General features: G+C 43.0%; 1 protein-coding gene across 2 annotated transcripts in view; it reads right to left on the bottom strand.

Annotated features, from left to right (window-relative positions):
* Positions 1-1951, bottom strand: part of LOC115183108 (phospholipase B1, membrane-associated) — a 33840-nt gene extending 31889 nt beyond the window's left edge. For both annotated transcript variants that reach the window (XM_029744446.1, XM_029744445.1), the window contains exons 1-5: positions 1831-1951; positions 1599-1657; positions 1434-1509; positions 814-872; positions 592-659 (exon numbers count right to left, since the gene is read on the bottom strand). In XM_029744446.1, the coding sequence (XP_029600306.1) occupies positions 592-659; positions 814-872; positions 1434-1509; positions 1599-1657; positions 1831-1885 (317 nt within the window). In that variant the 5' untranslated portion in view covers positions 1886-1951. The remainder of the gene's footprint in view (positions 1-591; positions 660-813; positions 873-1433; positions 1510-1598; positions 1658-1830) is intronic.
* Between the last annotated feature and the right edge of the window lie 16179 nt (positions 1952-18130).

The following is an 18130-nucleotide window of genomic DNA, read 5'->3' on the forward strand; positions in this document are numbered from 1 at the left end:
ATAGCCTCCACATTGACTCTGTACCGGTACCCCCTGTATATAGCCTCCACATTGACTCTTTACCGGTACCCCCTGTATATAGCCTCCACATTGACTCTGTACCGTAACACCCTGTATATAGCCTCCACATTGACTCTGTACCGTAATACCCTGTATATAGCCTCCACATTGACTCTGTACCGTAATACCCTGTATATAGCCTCCACATTGACTCTGTACCGTAATACCCTGTATATAGCCTCCACATTGACTCTGTACCGTAATACCCTGTATATAGCCTCCACATTGACTCTGTACCGTAATACCCTGTATATAGCCTCCACATTGACTCTGTACCGTAATACCCTGTATATAGCCTCGCTTGTTATTTTACTGCTGTTTCATTATGTTACTTTTATTTTCTATTTTTTACTTATCTATTTTACATAACACTTATTTAAAAAAAATCTTAACTTCCTAAAGTATTGTTGGTTAAGGGCTTGTAAGTAAGCATTTAACTGTAAGGTTGTATTGTACCTGTTGTATTCAGCGCATGTGACAAATAACATTTGATTTGAGTTACACTTTAATTGTTGTTGAAGTAAAAATCACCTCCATGAAACATGTCGATATTCAACAGGGACTGACAGAATGGTGGAGCCATTGGCAGCAATAGCTGTCTGCAACAGAGACACACAATTCATTCACTACATTGGCCAGAGACAATATTCACCACATTGATCATAGACAATATTCACAACATTTGTTAAGGAGGAGAGTGACATATTTACTGAGATGAATAGCTACTAATGTCGGACAGTTAATTCTACCCACCGTCAGAGAGTCCCCCAGAGCTGCTATGACTTTGATATCTGCAGCTTTCACCAACTCCACTGGAATCAAAGGACATCAGCATTAACACCACATACGGAGACTGTTTGGCTGCAGTGTTCTGAAACAACTTTGTCCGGTGTGTTTTTCTCTCAGTTGAATTAAGGACAGCGTCTTGTGATTAGACTCACCTGAGGTTCAGAAGGAGAGGAAAGGACAGGAGGAGAGGAGAGACTCACCTGAGGTTCAGAAGGAGAGGAAAGGACAGGAGGAGAGTAGAGACTCACCTGAGGTTCAGAAGGAGAGGAAAGGACAGGAGGAGAGTAGAGACTCACCTGAGGTTCAGAAGGAGAGGAAAGGACAGGAGGAGAGTAGAGACTCACCTGAGGTTCAGAAGGAGAGGAAAGGACAGGAGGAGAGGAGAGACTCACCTGAGGTTCAGAAGGAGAGGAAAGGACAGGAGGAGAGGAGAGACTCACCTGAGGTTCAGAAGGAGAGGAAAGGACAGGAGGAGAGGAGAGACTCACCTGAGGTTCAGAAGGAGAGGAAAGGACAGGAGGAGAGGAGAGACTCACCTGAGGTTCAGAAGGAGAGGAAAGGACAGGAGGAGAGGAGAGACTCACCTGAGGTGGGAACTGTGGGAGAGGGGCTCATGTCTGGGCAGTGAAAGACAGGGTGTATTGTGGTCGCAGGGAACTCCTGGACACCAAGACAATAATAAACATGTCTGATGAACTAGCTGATGTAGCTAAGGTGATGTTTGTGGAGGATGTGTAAATCTACAGTACCTTTATATTCTCCTTCACTTCATTCTGAGGCTGGTTGGACTCCTGCCACCTTTCGTTGCCTTGGAGAGAAATTATTAGAAAGTAAACATACATACATACATACTGGTGTGCAATTTTGTATGGAGTGCATGTAACATTCTATGGAGGCTTGGAACAATGTGATGCTCTGTCATTTCAGGAAGTTAAAGTGTTGATAAATATAACTGTCTCTCGAAAAACAACCTGTACTTACCATGAACACAAAAACAGGCAAGTATACAGGCTGAAAACAGGGCTGGAGCAATCATGATCTATTCCCTCCCTGGACAGTGTTTTAAATGAGCTGTTATCTGGAATCATTGACTTTGAGTGAGCCTTCTCACAGCTGTATAAATATTAATAATGTGGCAAAGTCTGCCTTGCAGTCATTATTGTAGGGAGTAGCGATAGGATGTTCTCAGCCATATCTGATTACATAATGGTGGAAGGCACATAGAAAATATATGAATACCATGTAGTCAAATGCATAGATCAGACTGCTTTCATTAGGCATGGTTACTCAATATGAATAATTTAATTGTCCTATTTGTAAACTTCTCACCCAAACCAGAAAACGATTTAATATTATTATCATGTTTAGATTTATTTGTTTTAACGAGGCAAGTCAGTTAAGAACAAATTATTATTTTCAATGACGTTCTAGGAACAGTGGGTTAACTGCCTTGTTCATGGGTGGAACGACAGATTTTTACCTTGTCAGCTCAGGGATTCAATCTTGCAACATTCCGGTTACGAGTCCAACACTCTAACTACTAGGCTACCTGCCACCCCCAATGACTCAGGTGCAGACAGTGTTGAAGAAACAAAAGTTTATTTTTTAAACAGGGGCAGGCAAACGACAGGTCAAAGCAGGCAGGGGTCAATAATCCAGAGAGGGTGTAAGGCCCCGGATCAGCAGGCAGGCTCAGGTCAGGCAGGAATGGTCAAAACCAGGAAACTAGAACACAGGGACTATAGCAAAGACAGGTGCAAGGGAAACCACTGGTAGGTTTCGAACGACCAAAACAAACTGTCACAGACAGAAAACACAGGTATAAGGGGGATAATGGGGGGGGATAATGGGGAAGAAGGGCGACACCTGGAGGGGGGTGGAAACAAGCACAAGGACAGGTGAAACAGATCAGGGCGAGACAGTTATTTTCAATTGGATGAGGTCATGGGATGAGGTCATAGTTATTTCCTGGGGAAGGTAAATAAATGGAATTCAGTACGTGCTGCCGTCAAAATATTAAAAAATATAACATTAAAAGGGGATAGAAACTTACAAAATGCAGAAATGGACAGAAGAGGAAATACAAGGAGCGTTTTCCACCTGTTAGTAACCCAAATGGCATGTATTTATATTTCACTATAGTTTGATAACCGCGGACCCTGGACTATGGGCATACTTGTTATCCGATTTGCTTGCTCAAGGCAAAGCACAACTTTAGATTTCTTACATACTCATAATATTATTATTTGATGTGCTTGCTGAATGCAAAGTATAACTCTAGATTTCGTACATACTCATTATTATTTGATTTCTTTACCCAGCTCTAGTTTAAATGATTTAAGCTATGAACACGAAACCAGTTTCCAAATGTCCAGACTGCCCCAACTCATATCGCTTGAATATCATTTACTCCCAATGCATTTCAATGGCAAACAAAGGCTCATAGACATTAAAAGCTCACTGGCTTCAACATCAGGTTTATTACACTGCCAGTGACAAGTCTCCTTATTTATTAGGGAAACAGTGTAGATTACTGGGGAGCCACACGATGCTGCAAAGCAAGGTGGTTCTTCGAATGGAGCCTTCTGATAAAACCCTCCCAATTTACTCAATAGAATAGTACATTTAGTATAATTGTTTGAGGGGAAATGTACTTTTATTTACTTCAACGTAGCACAATCGCTGGCGCAATCACTGGTGCAATCGCTGGAGCAGCGCTTAACAAGGCTAGCTCTGTTGCTAGCACTTCAACAAGCATGACTTTGAAAGGGCAGAACATAGAAGCCAGCTCGTTGTCAGCCTTGCAATCATCCTTACAGAAGGGCATGGAGGAAATGGGTAGAGTCAGCACCATTCTTGAATCTCTTGAATCGGATGTTTCTCAGGTCAAACAATCTCAGATGGATATGCAAGAAGATGTATCTGTCATATCACAGAGGCTAGATGAGGCAGAGCAGCTAACCGAGACAGGCGCCTCAATTTAAGACTTTTAGGGGTCAAGGTTTGGAGGATTGCAAGCCGAGGGATTGCGGGAGTCTAATTGTCTTGTAGGCTCTGGGGGTGGATCTGGATTAATCTGAGGTTCAACGAGTCCACTGTTCCCTAGCACCAATACCACACGAGAATCAGCCGCCTAGACCAATCATCATCCGCTTTCTCAGGGATCTGAAGAGAGAGAGAGTACTGGTCACTGTAAAGGGAATGTATCGGGAGAAGAGAGAGGTGACCTGGAAGGGCTGCAAGCTATCATTCTTTCCCGATATGACCAAGGAGTTGGCGGATAAAAGGAGGGTTTTTACTGCAACAAGGAAGAGGCTGAATGAGTTGGATGTATATTTCACACTCGCCTACCCAGCTGTGCTATGCTTTACATTGAAGGGGGAAAGACAGAGCTTCGATGACTATCGAAGGCGATGGAATTCCTCAAGAAAAACTAAGAGGACCAGAAATAAGGGCATGGATGGCATAGATATATTGGCTGGTGAGTTCTATATGGGACTGTGTCTGTGTGACATACTATCGCATAGACACTGAAATGAAAATTAGGCTAACTAATATCTACAGTGTTTTAGCTATTTGTCTATTTCAGACTGTATAGCTACAATGCTATTTTGGTCACTGGAGGTTTAGCCGGTTGGCTACTCAGTGACTGTATTCAAGTTGCCTGGTCAAAACTACCCTTAAGCAAATATGTCGGTAAAGTAAATATATGGAACTAACAACATTGACATTATTTTAATTGATCTGATTTTATATGATTTCCCTTTCCTTTAATTTCAGTTTTGTTTATTTTTATTCTCCACTCTTTTTACTTATTGCCAATTGGTGGGTGAATACAAGTATTGTTAGCTATATGCTGGTTAAATAAGAGGAAGGGGGTGCACTCTTTCATATTCCCTTTAATATTTTACTAAGGTGTGCTGTATATTTTCAAGTAGATGGCTAAATTGAGAAGGGTAGGGGATTGGGGGAGGGGCTTGGGACTAGGGTGACCACTTGTAGTGTCTCGCGGACCGAGTAAGGGAGGGCTTTAAAAACTTGTTAGGGCTAGGGTCCTTTTTTCAGAATTTCCGCCTGACTGACGTGCCCAAAGTAAACTGCCTGTTACTCAGGCCCAGAAGCCAGGATATGCATATAATTGGTACCATTGGATAGAAAACTATAAGACAATTGATATGGTAGGAGAAAATCCAAAGAAAAACCAACCGGAATATTTTTTTTGGAGAGCCCATTCTCTTTCAATGGAAAGCTATGGGTCCTATGCAATTCCAGCTCCCAGATTGCAATTCATATGGCTTCCACTAGATGTCAACAGCCTTTGTTCAAGGTTTCAGGCTTGTTTCTTCCAAAACGAGGAAGAATTTTGAGTTTTGGTACAGGGAGTCACAGTTGGAGATCAGTCTGTGGGCGCACGACGAAGAGGATGCGCACTTGCTAATTTTACTTTTCTATTGAACATACTTCTTTCCGTATGAAATATTATAGTTTAATTACATTTTAGGGTACCTGAGGATTGAATAGAAACGTAGGTTGACTTGTTTTAACAAAGTTTAGCAGTAGCTTTTTGGATTCCTTTCTCTGCATGTTGAACTCAAATCGATGGCGCCAACTAAACAGACTTTTTGGGATATAAAGAAGGATTTTATCTAACAAAACGACCATACATGTTGTAGCTGGGACCCTTTGGATTGAAAATCAGAGGAAGATTTTCAAAAAGTAAGTGAATATTTAATCGCTGTTTGTGATTTTATGAAGCCTGTGCCGGTGGAAAAATATGTTGATGTAGGGCGCCGTCCTCAAACAATCTCATGGCATGCTTTCGCTGTAAAGCCTATTGTAAATCGGACAATGCAGTTAGATGAACAAGCATGTAAACTTTTAACCAATATAAGACAGTTGTATGTACCTAAATGTTTAATGTCCATAATTTTTATGATTGTTTATTTGAATTGCGCTCCTTCAAATTTCACCGGAAGTTGTCGACAGGTGTCCCGCTGGCGGGACGCCTAGCCCTAAGTTAACCAGGTTCAAGATGGTATACTTGATAACTAGTAATTCTAAAACTGTACCAAGGGACAGAGCAGCGACACACATATTAATGAGGGATCTGGGTCTGGTAGATATACGGTGGCTTGTCAATCCTAGAGAGGAGGACTATACGTTTTATTCGCATAACCATAAATCTCATTCCAGGATAGATTACTTCCTAATTTCCAAGAGTATGACTAAAGATGTGATAGATAGTAAAATAGGGGTTATTGATTTGACTGACCACACAACAGTGGGATTATGTATAGCAGTGGAGGCTGATATGGCTGAGGAAAGCGTTAGATGGAGGATGAATACGTCCTTATTCCAAGACAAAACATTTAACCTTTCACCTGAATGAAGACCTCAAGTTTTTTTTTTTCAAACAAACATTGGTTCCACTGACAAATTGAGTACAGTATGGTGACGACCAACGTTTATGTTAGGGGCAAAATAATAGCACAGACCAGTAGAAAGAAAAAGGAAGATAGAGTTGAAAAGCTGGAGTCTCAAATTAAAGAGCTGGAAAAAGAGTTATTCAAAAACAATACTGAGTCACTGTTGAAACAAGTCTGTGATCTGAAGTTCCAATTACAAGAGATCTATAACAAAAAGGATGACGACAAACTGATGAAAGTGGTGAATGTTTTTGGTAAATTATTGGCTAGACAATTTAAACAAAAAGAAGCCAGTTTCATAATACCTGCTATCAAAAATGGAAGTGGGAGGTAATGACTGGTACAAAAGATATTAACAATGTGTCTTGTGACTTTCATTCAGCTCTTTATAAGTCTGAATGTTACTGAGACCCAACAAAATGTAATGCCATTCTTTATAAGATAGAGCTTCGGAGGGCCAAATACAGGATGTGGATGCTCCTATACTAGAATCTGAGATAAGAGCAGCATTCACCAGGATTAGATGGCTTCCCAAGTAGATGCTCCTATACTAGAATCTAAGGTAAGAGCAGCATTCACCAGGATTAGATGGCTTCCCAAGTAGATGCTCCTATACTAGAATCTGAGATAAGAGCAGCATTCACCAGGATTAGATGGCTTTCCAGGTAGATGCTCCTATACAAGGATCTGATATAAGAACAGCCATCACCTCAATGAAGTCTGGAAAGTCACCAGGATTAGACGGCGTCCCAGTTGGATGCTCCTATTGTGACGGTTTTCGTAATGTGAAGGAGACCAAGGTGCAGCGTGGAAAGTGCTCATATTTATATTTATTGTAACTCAGAACACTAAATCAAAATAATGGAAAACAAACGTCACGTTCTGCAGGCTTTACTGAGCTGTACAAAAACAAGATCCCACAACTGAAGGAGGGGAAAAAGGGCTGCCTAAGTATGATTCCCAATCAGAGACAACGATAGACAGCTGCCTCTGATTAGGAACCACACTCGGCTAAACACAAAGAAATAGAAAATAGAAAAAGTAGAATAGAAAAATAGAATAGAAATAGAAAAAGTCACCAAGATTAGATGCTTCCCAGTTAGAATCTGAATCTATACTAGAATCTGAAATAACAGCCACCACCTCTACAAAGTCTGGAAAGTCACGAAGATTAGACGGCTTCCCTGTTGGATGCTCCTATACTAGAGATAAGAACAGCCATCACCTCAATGAAGTCTGGAATGTCATCAGGATTAGACAGCTTTTCAGTTGAGTCCTATAACAGTAATTTTGACACATTAACTCCTATATTAACACCTGTTGCGTCAAAAGACAGGTATTGATATTCAAGGCGTTCAGATTTTCAACTGATTTCAAAGATAAAACACCAGCAGGGGGCGAAAGAGTGTATGCATTGTGGAACCCATCATTAGCTTGTGTTTCCCTGGGGAACATATATACTGGTGCACCTTTGTGATAGCAGGTGGTGAAATGTTTGGTGGAAAAGCATTTCACTGGAAGTCCTTCACGGAAGAGGAGACTCATCCATACACATTCAGCTCATTTAGGATTCTGGAGACTCAACCGGTAGGCACATGGACATTGTTGTGTAAAATTGTTGCAACTTAGGTGTTTATTTGTGTTGAGAATTGAGACCAATTGTCTAATTTAGTATATAGTATAATTTAGATAATATGACTACATTGAGATTATGTATTTAATTTGAAATGACCTTACTTGAAGTAATGTATATTTATTTTTGTGTTTTGCCTTTAAAGGTTATCAACCTAATTAACTAATTATCAAGCTAACTAAAGAACTAATTAACTAACTAACTGACTAAAGAAATAAAAGAAGTTAGAAGAAAATTGAGTTGTCCCTTGCGTCCTTCAGTCCTTAAAGGCCTTTTTCAAGTTTGGGCAAAGAGCTGCAGTGTGAACCATACACAACTTGACAGTTGATAACCGCGTGGCAGTGAAGACAAAAGGATTAACGGCCTGAAGTCAGGAAAGCTGTCGTCGCAGAGAGGAGTATTGACTGACATCTCAACATGGCGGAGGAAGCTCTTGGAATAACAGTGAAGGAGCTGAAGAAAAAAAGAACTTTAGCTAAAAGCACTTTTACCAAGCAGGCGAACTTCCTCAGCAGAGTTGCAAAGCACATGACTAAAAGAGAACTACAAGAGGAGTTCAAGAAGCTCAAGTCGGAGGCGAGGACGGTCAGTGAGACAAATGACGAGTACAGGGCTGGCCTTCTGGCAGACATTGAAGCTGGAACCGATGAGGGTGAAGAAGCTGAACTGAGCAAGGAGAAGCAGACTGAAGTTGAGAAGACATTCCAAGAATGCGAAGCACGATTGGATGAGGTCAGGGAGATGGTCCAGTCCAATCTATGGCCTAGATATGGCGAAAATGAGGTGAAGTCTGCAATCCATGAAGCCGAGACAGCCTGTGATGGAGTTGCTCAGATACCTGTTACCGCTGTAAACAGAGATGGCTTTGAGCTACGGTGGGATAGGGTGAAAACACAAGTCCAAAATGCAATCGCAAGCCTAGCAGAGTGGGAGATGTGGATTCCGGTGGCAGAAAAGGAAAGGCTCGGAGGGAGAGTGAAGGATCTGAAGGCATTCGGCAACAACCTTGAAGCAAGGAGGGCAGGATTTCTCACAGCACAAAGAATTGCAGAAGAGGAGAGAGTCGGAGGGAGAGTGCCGCAGGTGCCCATGGCAGCTCCACAACCGACACTGAGGATAAAGCCAATCTGTCTACCCAAGTTCAGTGGGTATAAAAGGAACTTCCATCGATGGAGAAGAGACTGGGAGAGTCTGCAAAAGCAGGGGGAACCAACAGGCTCAGTCGAGGTAAAGAGGATCCAACTCATTGACAGTATAGATGAGAGGATATGCAGAGGCCTCCGTTTGTCTTCCTACAACACTGCTGAGGACATGTTCAGGGTGCTGGAGAACAGATATGGAAACAAGTCTACAATTGCCTTGGAGATAATGGAGGATCTGGAGAAAATTCCTGCTTTAAGGGCAAATCAGCCTAGGAAAGTTATCGACATGATCCAAACTATAGAGAAGGCCCTGGATGACCTCACGGAGCTTGGAAACACAGGAGCCATCAACAACCCTCTAGTGATCAGATCCATAGAAAGCAAGTTACCTGACGACATCAAGAGGGAGTGGCTTGTCTTCATGGTTAATCCGAGGAATAATGTCACACCAGATAATCACTTTGAGAACCTTCTTAAATTCCTGAAAACACAAGAGGAAATTCTTGAAAAACTGGAGCAGCTGGGAGTGAGTGAAAGGCCAGAAAAGAGAAATGCTTGCATGGAGAGGAAATATGCGTCCACGCGGTCCACAACGAAAGGAGGCTGTGTTGTGTGTGGTGATGAAAAGCACAGAGAAAAAATATTATTTTGCAAGCGTTTCAAGGAACTGAAGCCAGTGGAAAAGTTGGCTGCTGTAGAAAAGCTGGGGGCCTGCAAGAGGTGCTTGGTCTGTCATGGAGAAGATGATGAATGCAAAGAGACATACCTGTGCAGGAACAGAAACTGTAAAAAAGACCATTTCTTTCTATGCCTGAAGGGAGACTTCAGGAGGAGTGACTCAGAAAGAAGACAATTCAATGTGAGAACGCGGACTGAGGAGCAGGAAGAATTTGTATCTAAACTCTCCCCAGAGATGGTAGACAAATTCAAGAGAGCGTTCACCAACATCACCGCAAAGACAAACTGTGGTGAAAAGATCCAGCTTGGAGAGATTGTGTCAAGTGCAGTAGAAGAATTGCCAGTTATTCTAATGCTGCTCGAGGTAACTGCCAATGCAGGACAAAAAATTGGAACCCTGATCGACTTGGCATCGGACACAAATTATATCACCCACAGAGCTGCCAGGAGATTAAATCTTCGAAGTGAAAACATCACTTTAGTCGTCCATGGAGTTGGGGGGATGGCCATGAAGGTTAAAACCAGAAGATATCTCCTCAGAGTGAGGGTCAAAATGCCTAGAGGCACAGAAAGAGCCCATGAGCTTGTCTGCTATGGTTTGAATGAAATTGCCAACATCCACAGAGTCATCAAACCTGAGCAACTCAAGAAGTTCTTCCCAGAAGTCAGTCTAGGAGCTCTGAGGAGACCGGAGAGCATTGAGCTACTGATAAGCCACCGCGAAGGAAGACTTGCTCCGCAAAGAGTGAAGGTGATTGGAGACCTTGTCTTATGGGAGAGCCCGCTAGGAAAGATTGTTGGTGGAGCACATCCAGATCTGTTTGAAGAAGTCGATATGGCCGCGCACAGGTCTGGAACGCACTTTGCTCGATCCATGAGAGCAACCGCTGTCAAGTATCAAGAGATAACTAAAACACAAGAGTTCACAGCTGAAACCAAAAGCACAGTAGCTCGCAGAGAGTTCTTGGATTGGTGGAAATGGGATAGCATTGGAGCAGCTTGCGAACCGAAGTGTGGAGGATGCCGGTGCGGCAATTGTCAACCAGGAGGCAAGGAAATGACTCTGAGTGAGGAAAGGGAGCTGGAGATCATAAGGAAAGGCCTCACCTACATCAAAGCAGATGCTCACAGCGATAAACCGCACTGGGACACAAAATACCCCTGGATTCAAGATCCAAGTTCCCTTCCTTACAACAGGAGTGGGGTTGAAGCCACCTTCTTAAGAACAGAAAAACAACTCAAGAAAGAGCCAGAGTGGAAAATAGCCTACACAGCTCAAGTGCATGAAATGGTGGAGAGAAGAGCAGCAAAGAAACTCACCAAAGAGATGATCGCCAGCTGGAAAGGACCAGTATGGTATGTCAGCCACTTGGTGGCGCCAAACCCACACTCTGTCACAACACCTGTGCGACTGGTATGGAACAGCAGCCAGAAGTTTAAAGGGGTCAGCATGAATGACCTGCTGCTGAAAGGGCCTGATGTTCTCAATCCCATCCGAGCAGTACTACTCAGGTTCAGAAGAGGTGTCCATGCTGCTCTTGGCGACATCAGGAAGATGTACAATTCGGTGTGGTTAGAAAACCTGGAGATGCATCTCCACAGATTTCTCTGGAGAAACACTGAGGAGGAAGAGATTGAAGAGTATGCCATCACCAGAGTCAACATTGGCGATCGACCAGCAGGGTGCATTGCACAACTGGCCATGAGAGAGACAGCAAAACTGCCCATGTTCGCTCACCTGGAGGAGGAACGTAGGATCCTTGAAGAGGATGCCTATGTCGATGACATCCTGACTTCCCATAATGACTTACAAAAGCTGGACAAGGACACCAAAGGAGTTGAAGAGATCCTGAGGACAGGCGGATTCTTCCTCAAACCCTGGGTCCGGTCAGGCCAAAGTGGGAGGCAGGAGATCGTACCAGGAGAACAAGGAGCGGTGTCAGGGACAGTACTTATTCTCCCAAACCAGATGAGGAAAGGAGACAATAAAGCCCTTGGAGTTGGATACCTTGTTGAAGAGGACAAACTGTACCTTATGACTTCAATCAATTTCTCAAAGAGGAAAAAGAAGATGAGAGTTGGACAAAATCTCCTTGAAGAAGAGGTGAGAGGGAAAACTCCAAACCCACTGACGAGAAGAGAACTGCTAAGCCAAGTAGCTAGCCTGTATGACCCAATAGGCCTCGTCACACCTGCCAAACAAAAGGGCGCCATTCTTGTCAGAAAGGCGTTTCAAGAAGCTGGAGGCAAAACTCTGACCCGAAACACGTGGGACAAACCTCTGTCTGAACAATTGAGAGAAGAAGCCATCAAACTGTTTGAGGAGTACACACGTCTTAGCCAAATCACCTTCCACAGAAGCCTCACACCAGTCAACTGGATTGGTAAACCTTGGGGAATAACATTCTCTGACGGAAGTGAGAAGAGCTATGGAGCCGTAGTGTACTTCAGATGGGAAACCGAGCAAGGCATCCAAGTCAGGTTGGTTGAGTCCAAAGCAAAACTCACACCTTTGGACCAAAAGGGGGAGGCAGTGAAAGCTGAAATCTGCGGTGCTGTCTGCGCAGCACGACTTCGAAAGTACGTTGAAAAACACAGTCGTATAGAAATTGAACGATGGCTCCATCTGCTGGACAGTCAAACTGTGGTGGGAGCTATCCAGAGAGACAGTTATGGGTATCAATCTTTCTTCGCGAACAGAGTTGGAGAGATCCAGAAATCCACATCTGTCGAAGACTGGTGGTGGATCCCGGGAGGCCTGAACAGTGCTGACATCATAACAAGAGGGGCAGCCCCGGAAGACCTCCAAGAAGATTCCATGTGGCAAAATGGACCAGCGTTCCTGCGGCAACCCATGGAAGAGTGGCCACAGAAGTCAGCCAAAGAAATTGCAGCTTATGCCAAGGAAGGCATAAACAAACTTCAAAGGAAATATTTCTCTGCAGCACTGACCAGAGCGCAGGCCAAGAGAAACAAGAATGATGTACTTCCTGAAGTTGAAGTTCAGAAGGAAGGTCAGAGTGATGCACAGCAAAGCAGGCAAAATAACCCAGATGAACCTAAGACTAAGATCCGAAGACCACCAGCTGGCTCTGCGGTAACAAAACTGATTGACATCAGGAAATTCAGCAGCCTGACCAGGCTGATCCGAGTCATTGCCTGGGTTTGGAGAGCTGCAACGAAATGGAAAGAAGTGTTGACCAGGAATTCAGCCTCAGATAAACCAAAGTGGAAGGAAATTCTTTCAACAAACTGGAAGTCCAGAGGCAAACAAGCTGTACTCACTGTTGGGGAGTGTGAAGATGCACTAAGAGACCTGTTCCTTGCAGCTCAAGAAGGTATAACCTTTCAAGGCACCACTCTCAACAGACTCGCTGTTTACAGAGATGAAGAGACTGGGCTCTTGGTTTGTGGAGGGAGGTTCAAGATCTTTGATGAGGACGAGACTGCTGTACCAATTCTACCATATGAGGCATGGATATCCACTCTCCTAGCCCAAGAGGCTCATGATGCAAACCATGAAGAAATAGCAGGTACACTCCTCCGGATGAGGAAGAAAGCCTGGGTGATAAAAGGCCGGAAGCTGGCTAAAAAGAGAGTTGACAACTGTGTGGTGTGCAGAAAGGCTAGGGCCAGAAAGTGCCAACAGATCATGAGTGACCTTCCACCCGAGCGTATAACACCAGCCAGACCATTTGAGTATACAACAGTGGACTTATTTGGACCATATGAAGTCAAGGACGAGGTGAGAAAGAAAGTCAAGCTCAAGGTGTGGGGAATTGTCTTCTGCTGTATGGCATCCAGAGCTATACACACAGATGTTGTCAGTAACCAGTCAACTGAAGGCTTCTTACTGGCCTACCAAAGATTCACGGCACTGAGAGGGCATCCAAAGAAACTCTGGTCAGATCCTGGAAAGAACTTTGTGGGTGCCAGACCTGCCCTCAAAGAGCTCTACCACTTCCTGGATCAACAAATTACATCTGAGCTTGAAAATGAAGCTTCAAAGCATGGAACAGAGTGGAGCTGGAAGATCCACCCAGCAGACTCCCCTCACAGGAATGGTGCTGCAGAAGCAGCTGTTCGCACTGTGAAGCGGGCCTTGCACAATATGAGAGGCGAAGGACTCTTCACATGGAGTGAGTTTCAAACATTTATGTTCATGGCTGCTAACCTTGCCAATGAAAGGCCCATAGATGCCAGGACTCAGAGCCGGGAGGACTGCATAGAATACAACAGCCCTAATTCTCTTCTGCTTGGAAGGACTGGACCTAGCGGAGACTTAGGAAGCTTTGAGTTTGAAGACTACTCCTACAAACGGTTAAGAGTCATTCAAGCAGAAGTTAACTGGTTCTGGAGGAAGTGGAGTCAGTTGGCTGGACCTAACCTGTTTGTGAGGAGTAAGTGGCACACAAAGCAGCGAAACGTGGCCGTTGGAGACGTCGTCTGGCTTGCAGACCAGAATGCTTTGAGGAGTCAGTATAAGCTTGGTAGGGTCGTCAATGTCAACGCTGACAAGGAGGGCATTGTGAGAGATGCAAATATACGAACCTTCCCAAGTTATCCCATCTCAACTTTGAAGCATGTTTGTGGAGACAAAGCAAAGAAACGTTCAACCAAAATCCCTGCTACAATTCTTCACAGGGACGTCAGGCGATTGGTTGTGTTATTACCTGTAGAAGAGCAGAAGTAAAGCCATCGAAGATGGAGCCGATGTGACCTCCTTGGGTTCAAGAACCAGGAGATCAAGTGGGAGGTGTTGCGTCAAAAGACAGGTATTGATATTCAAGGCGTTCAGATTTTCAACTGATTTCAAAGATAAAACACCAGCAGGGGGCGAAAGAGTGTATGCATTGTGGAACCCATCATTAGCTTGTGTTTCCCTGGGGAACATATATACTGGTGCACCTTTGTGATAGCAGGTGGTGAAATGTTTGGTGGAAAAGCATTTCACTGGAAGTCCTTCACGGAAGAGGAGACTCATCCATACACATTCAGCTCATTTAGGATTCTGGAGACTCAACCGGTAGGCACATGGACATTGTTGTGTAAAATTGTTGCAACTTAGGTGTTTATTTGTGTTGAGAATTGAGACCAATTGTCTAATTTAGTATATAGTATAATTTAGATAATATGACTACATTGAGATTATGTATTTAATTTGAAATGACCTTACTTGAAGTAATGTATATTTATTTTTGTGTTTTGCCTTTAAAGGTTATCAACCTAATTAACTAATTATCAAGCTAACTAAAGAACTAATTAACTAACTAACTGACTAAAGAAATAAAAGAAGTTAGAAGAAAATTGAGTTGTCCCTTGCGTCCTTCAGTCCTTAAAGGCCTTTTTCAAGTTTGGGCAAAGAGCTGCAGTGTGAACCATACACAACTTGACAACACCTATGTATGCAGGAGCTCTGGAACTGGAGCAGCTAACTGACACTTTTAATAAGGCACAAATCTCATTAATTCTCAAGAAGGATAGAGACCCCACTGATCCAGGGAGTTTTCGCCCTTTCAGTTTAATTGGAGTTGATTGCAAGGTGCTCTCCAAAATACTAGCCATGAGGCTGGAGAAGATTTTACCTCATATTAAAAAGTAGAACCTCCACATACAATCTTAGACATTTGCTTCACCTCATGTGGCTGAGTCAAAAAGAGTTTACTCAGGTGGCAGCCCTTTCCCTAGATGCAGAGAAGGTATTCGATAGGGTGGAGTGGGCTTTTTGACATATACCCTTGAGAAGTTTGGCTTTGGCCCTGGATTTATCAAGTGGGTTAAGGTATTATACTCCAATCCAAGAGCAGCGGTTCTCACAAATGGTATGATCTCTTCCTTTTTATAATCTGTCGAGGGGAACCCAGCAGGGTAGTCCTCTCTCACCTCTCCTTTTTACTGTATTTTTGGAGCCCTTGGCAGCAGCAATCAGAGCTGATTCAGGAATCAAAGGAGTGATGGGGGGTGCCAGAGAGCATAACCTGTTTTTATATGCTGACGATATATTGTTACTTATTAAGGGAACCGGCCACATCAATCTCTTTGGTTTTGAACACAATTGACATGTTCTCAAAGATATCTGATTATAAGATTAATTGGCTATGCCTGTATCCAAATTCTGTCCTCCTGTTGCAATTACTTCATTACAGATCAAATGGGTGCCATCAGGGATGAAATAACTGGGTATAAAATTGAGTAACGAACTACAGAATATCGTGCAAATTAATATGATGCCACTACTACAAAAAATAAAGAATAGTCTTGATAAATGGAGGTTGCTAAAATCTTACTTTATGGGGTAAAATAAATACTGTTAAAATGGTTGTAGTCCCACAGTTTAATTATGTGTCCATGATGCTCCCTGTGGCCATTTCTCTCTTACTATTTAAGATGGGAAAAAACCCAGAATAAATGTGAGCCTGTTATATGGTCCAATGGATAAAGGAGGACTAGCATTACCCAAAGTAAAACTATACAACATATCATTTGAAGTAGCCAAATTAGCCAGACACTGGGAAAATTATGATTCCCATTTGGGATTGGACTCAGATTGAGAGGTCTGTCACAGCCCTGTTTAAGCCTATTGAGGCCTTATCACAAAAAAGTATTCAGAGAAAGGCAACTGAAGAGGCTTAACCCAATCCTACAACATTCCCAAGAGTTATGGGTTAAGATACATTAGATGTTTGGAATTTATTCTTCCATATGGCATAACACATCGGTTTACATAGGAAAACATTCATTTATCTGGGAGGTATGGCTTAGACAAGGCCTGCATGCAGTAGGGGATCTATATGAAAAAGGAGTGCTTATGCCCTATCAGGACCTGAATGGAAAATATCATTTGACAGATAAGGGAGATTTCTGGAAATACGTACAACTAAGGAGCTGCATGGGGTCTCTTATGAGTATTTTGTAATTGGATTTGTACTTGCATTTATTATGGATCCCCATAAGCTGCTGTCCTGGGGTCCAGCAAAATTAAGGCATTTGTACAATTTAAAAAAACATTATAATACATTCACAGATTTCACAACACACTGTGTGCCCTCAGGCCCCTACTCCACCACTACCACATATATACAGTACTAAATCCATGTGTATGTACAGTGAGGGAAAAAAAGTATTTGATCCCCTGCTGATTTTGTACGTTTGCCCACTGACAAAGAAATGATCAGTCTATAATTTTAATGGTAGGTTTATTTGAACAGTGAGAGACAGAATAACAACAAAAAAATCCAGAAAAACGCATGTCAAAAATGTAATAAAATGATTTGCATCTTAATTAGGGAAATAAGAATTTGACCCCTCTGCAAAACATGACTTAGTACTTGGTGGCAAAACCCTTGTTGGCAATCACAGAGGTCAGATGTTTCTTGTAGTTGGCCACCAGGTTTGCACACATCTCAGGAGGGATTTTGTCCCACTCCTCTTTGCAGATCTTCTCTAAGTCATTAAGGTTTCGAGGCTGACGTTTGGCAACTCGAACCTTCAGCTCCCTCCACAGATTTTCTATGGGATTAAGGTCTGGAGACTGGCTAGGCCACTCCAGGGCCTTAATGTGCTTCTTCTTGAGCCACTCCTTTGTTGCCTTGGCCGTGTGTTTTGGGTCATTGTCATGCTGGAACGCCCATCCACGACCCATTTTCAATGCCCTGGCTGAGGGGAGGAGGTTCTCACCCAAGATTTGACGGTACATGGCCCCGTCCATCATCCCTTTGATGCGATAAAGTTGTCCTGTCCCCTTAGCAGAAAAACACCACCAAAGCATAATGTTTCCATCTCCATGTTTGACGGTGGGGATGGTGTTCTTGGGGTCACTAGTAGGCTTAAATTGAAGATGTGACAAATATGAGTGGCAATATCGTCTGCTATTATCCTCAGTAATTTCTATCCAGATTGTCAGACCCCGGTGGCTTGTCATTGTTGATAGACAATAATTGTTTTCCTCTCTTCCACACTTACTTGACGGAATTAAAAAGTACAATTCTTGTCTTTCATAATTTGGTCAGATATACTTGGATGTGTAGTGTCAGTGTTTGTTGCTGGCATGTCATCCCTAAGTTTGCTTATCTTGCCAATGAAAAAGTCATTCAAGTAGTTGGCAATATCAGTGGGTTTTGTGATGAATGAGCACCTGGTTCAATGAGTGAAGGAGCCGAGTTGGCTTTTTTCCCCAAAAATGTCATTTAAGGAGAGATGAAAACTTGTTAGAACAATATTTCCTGTTACCAGGAATATCACACTCGCTTCAGTGTTTTATAAAAGAGTCTCATATGCACAATATGGAAACTGTGAGAATTTAAACTTTGCACACACACTGATGCCATCTAGTGGCCAAAATCTAAATTGCACCTGGGCTGGAATAATACATTATGGCCTTTCTCTTGCATTTCAAAGATGAT

This window comes from Salmo trutta, unplaced genomic scaffold (assembly GCF_901001165.1).
Source record: "Salmo trutta unplaced genomic scaffold, fSalTru1.1, whole genome shotgun sequence".
Taxonomy (NCBI): domain Eukaryota; kingdom Metazoa; phylum Chordata; class Actinopteri; order Salmoniformes; family Salmonidae; genus Salmo; species Salmo trutta.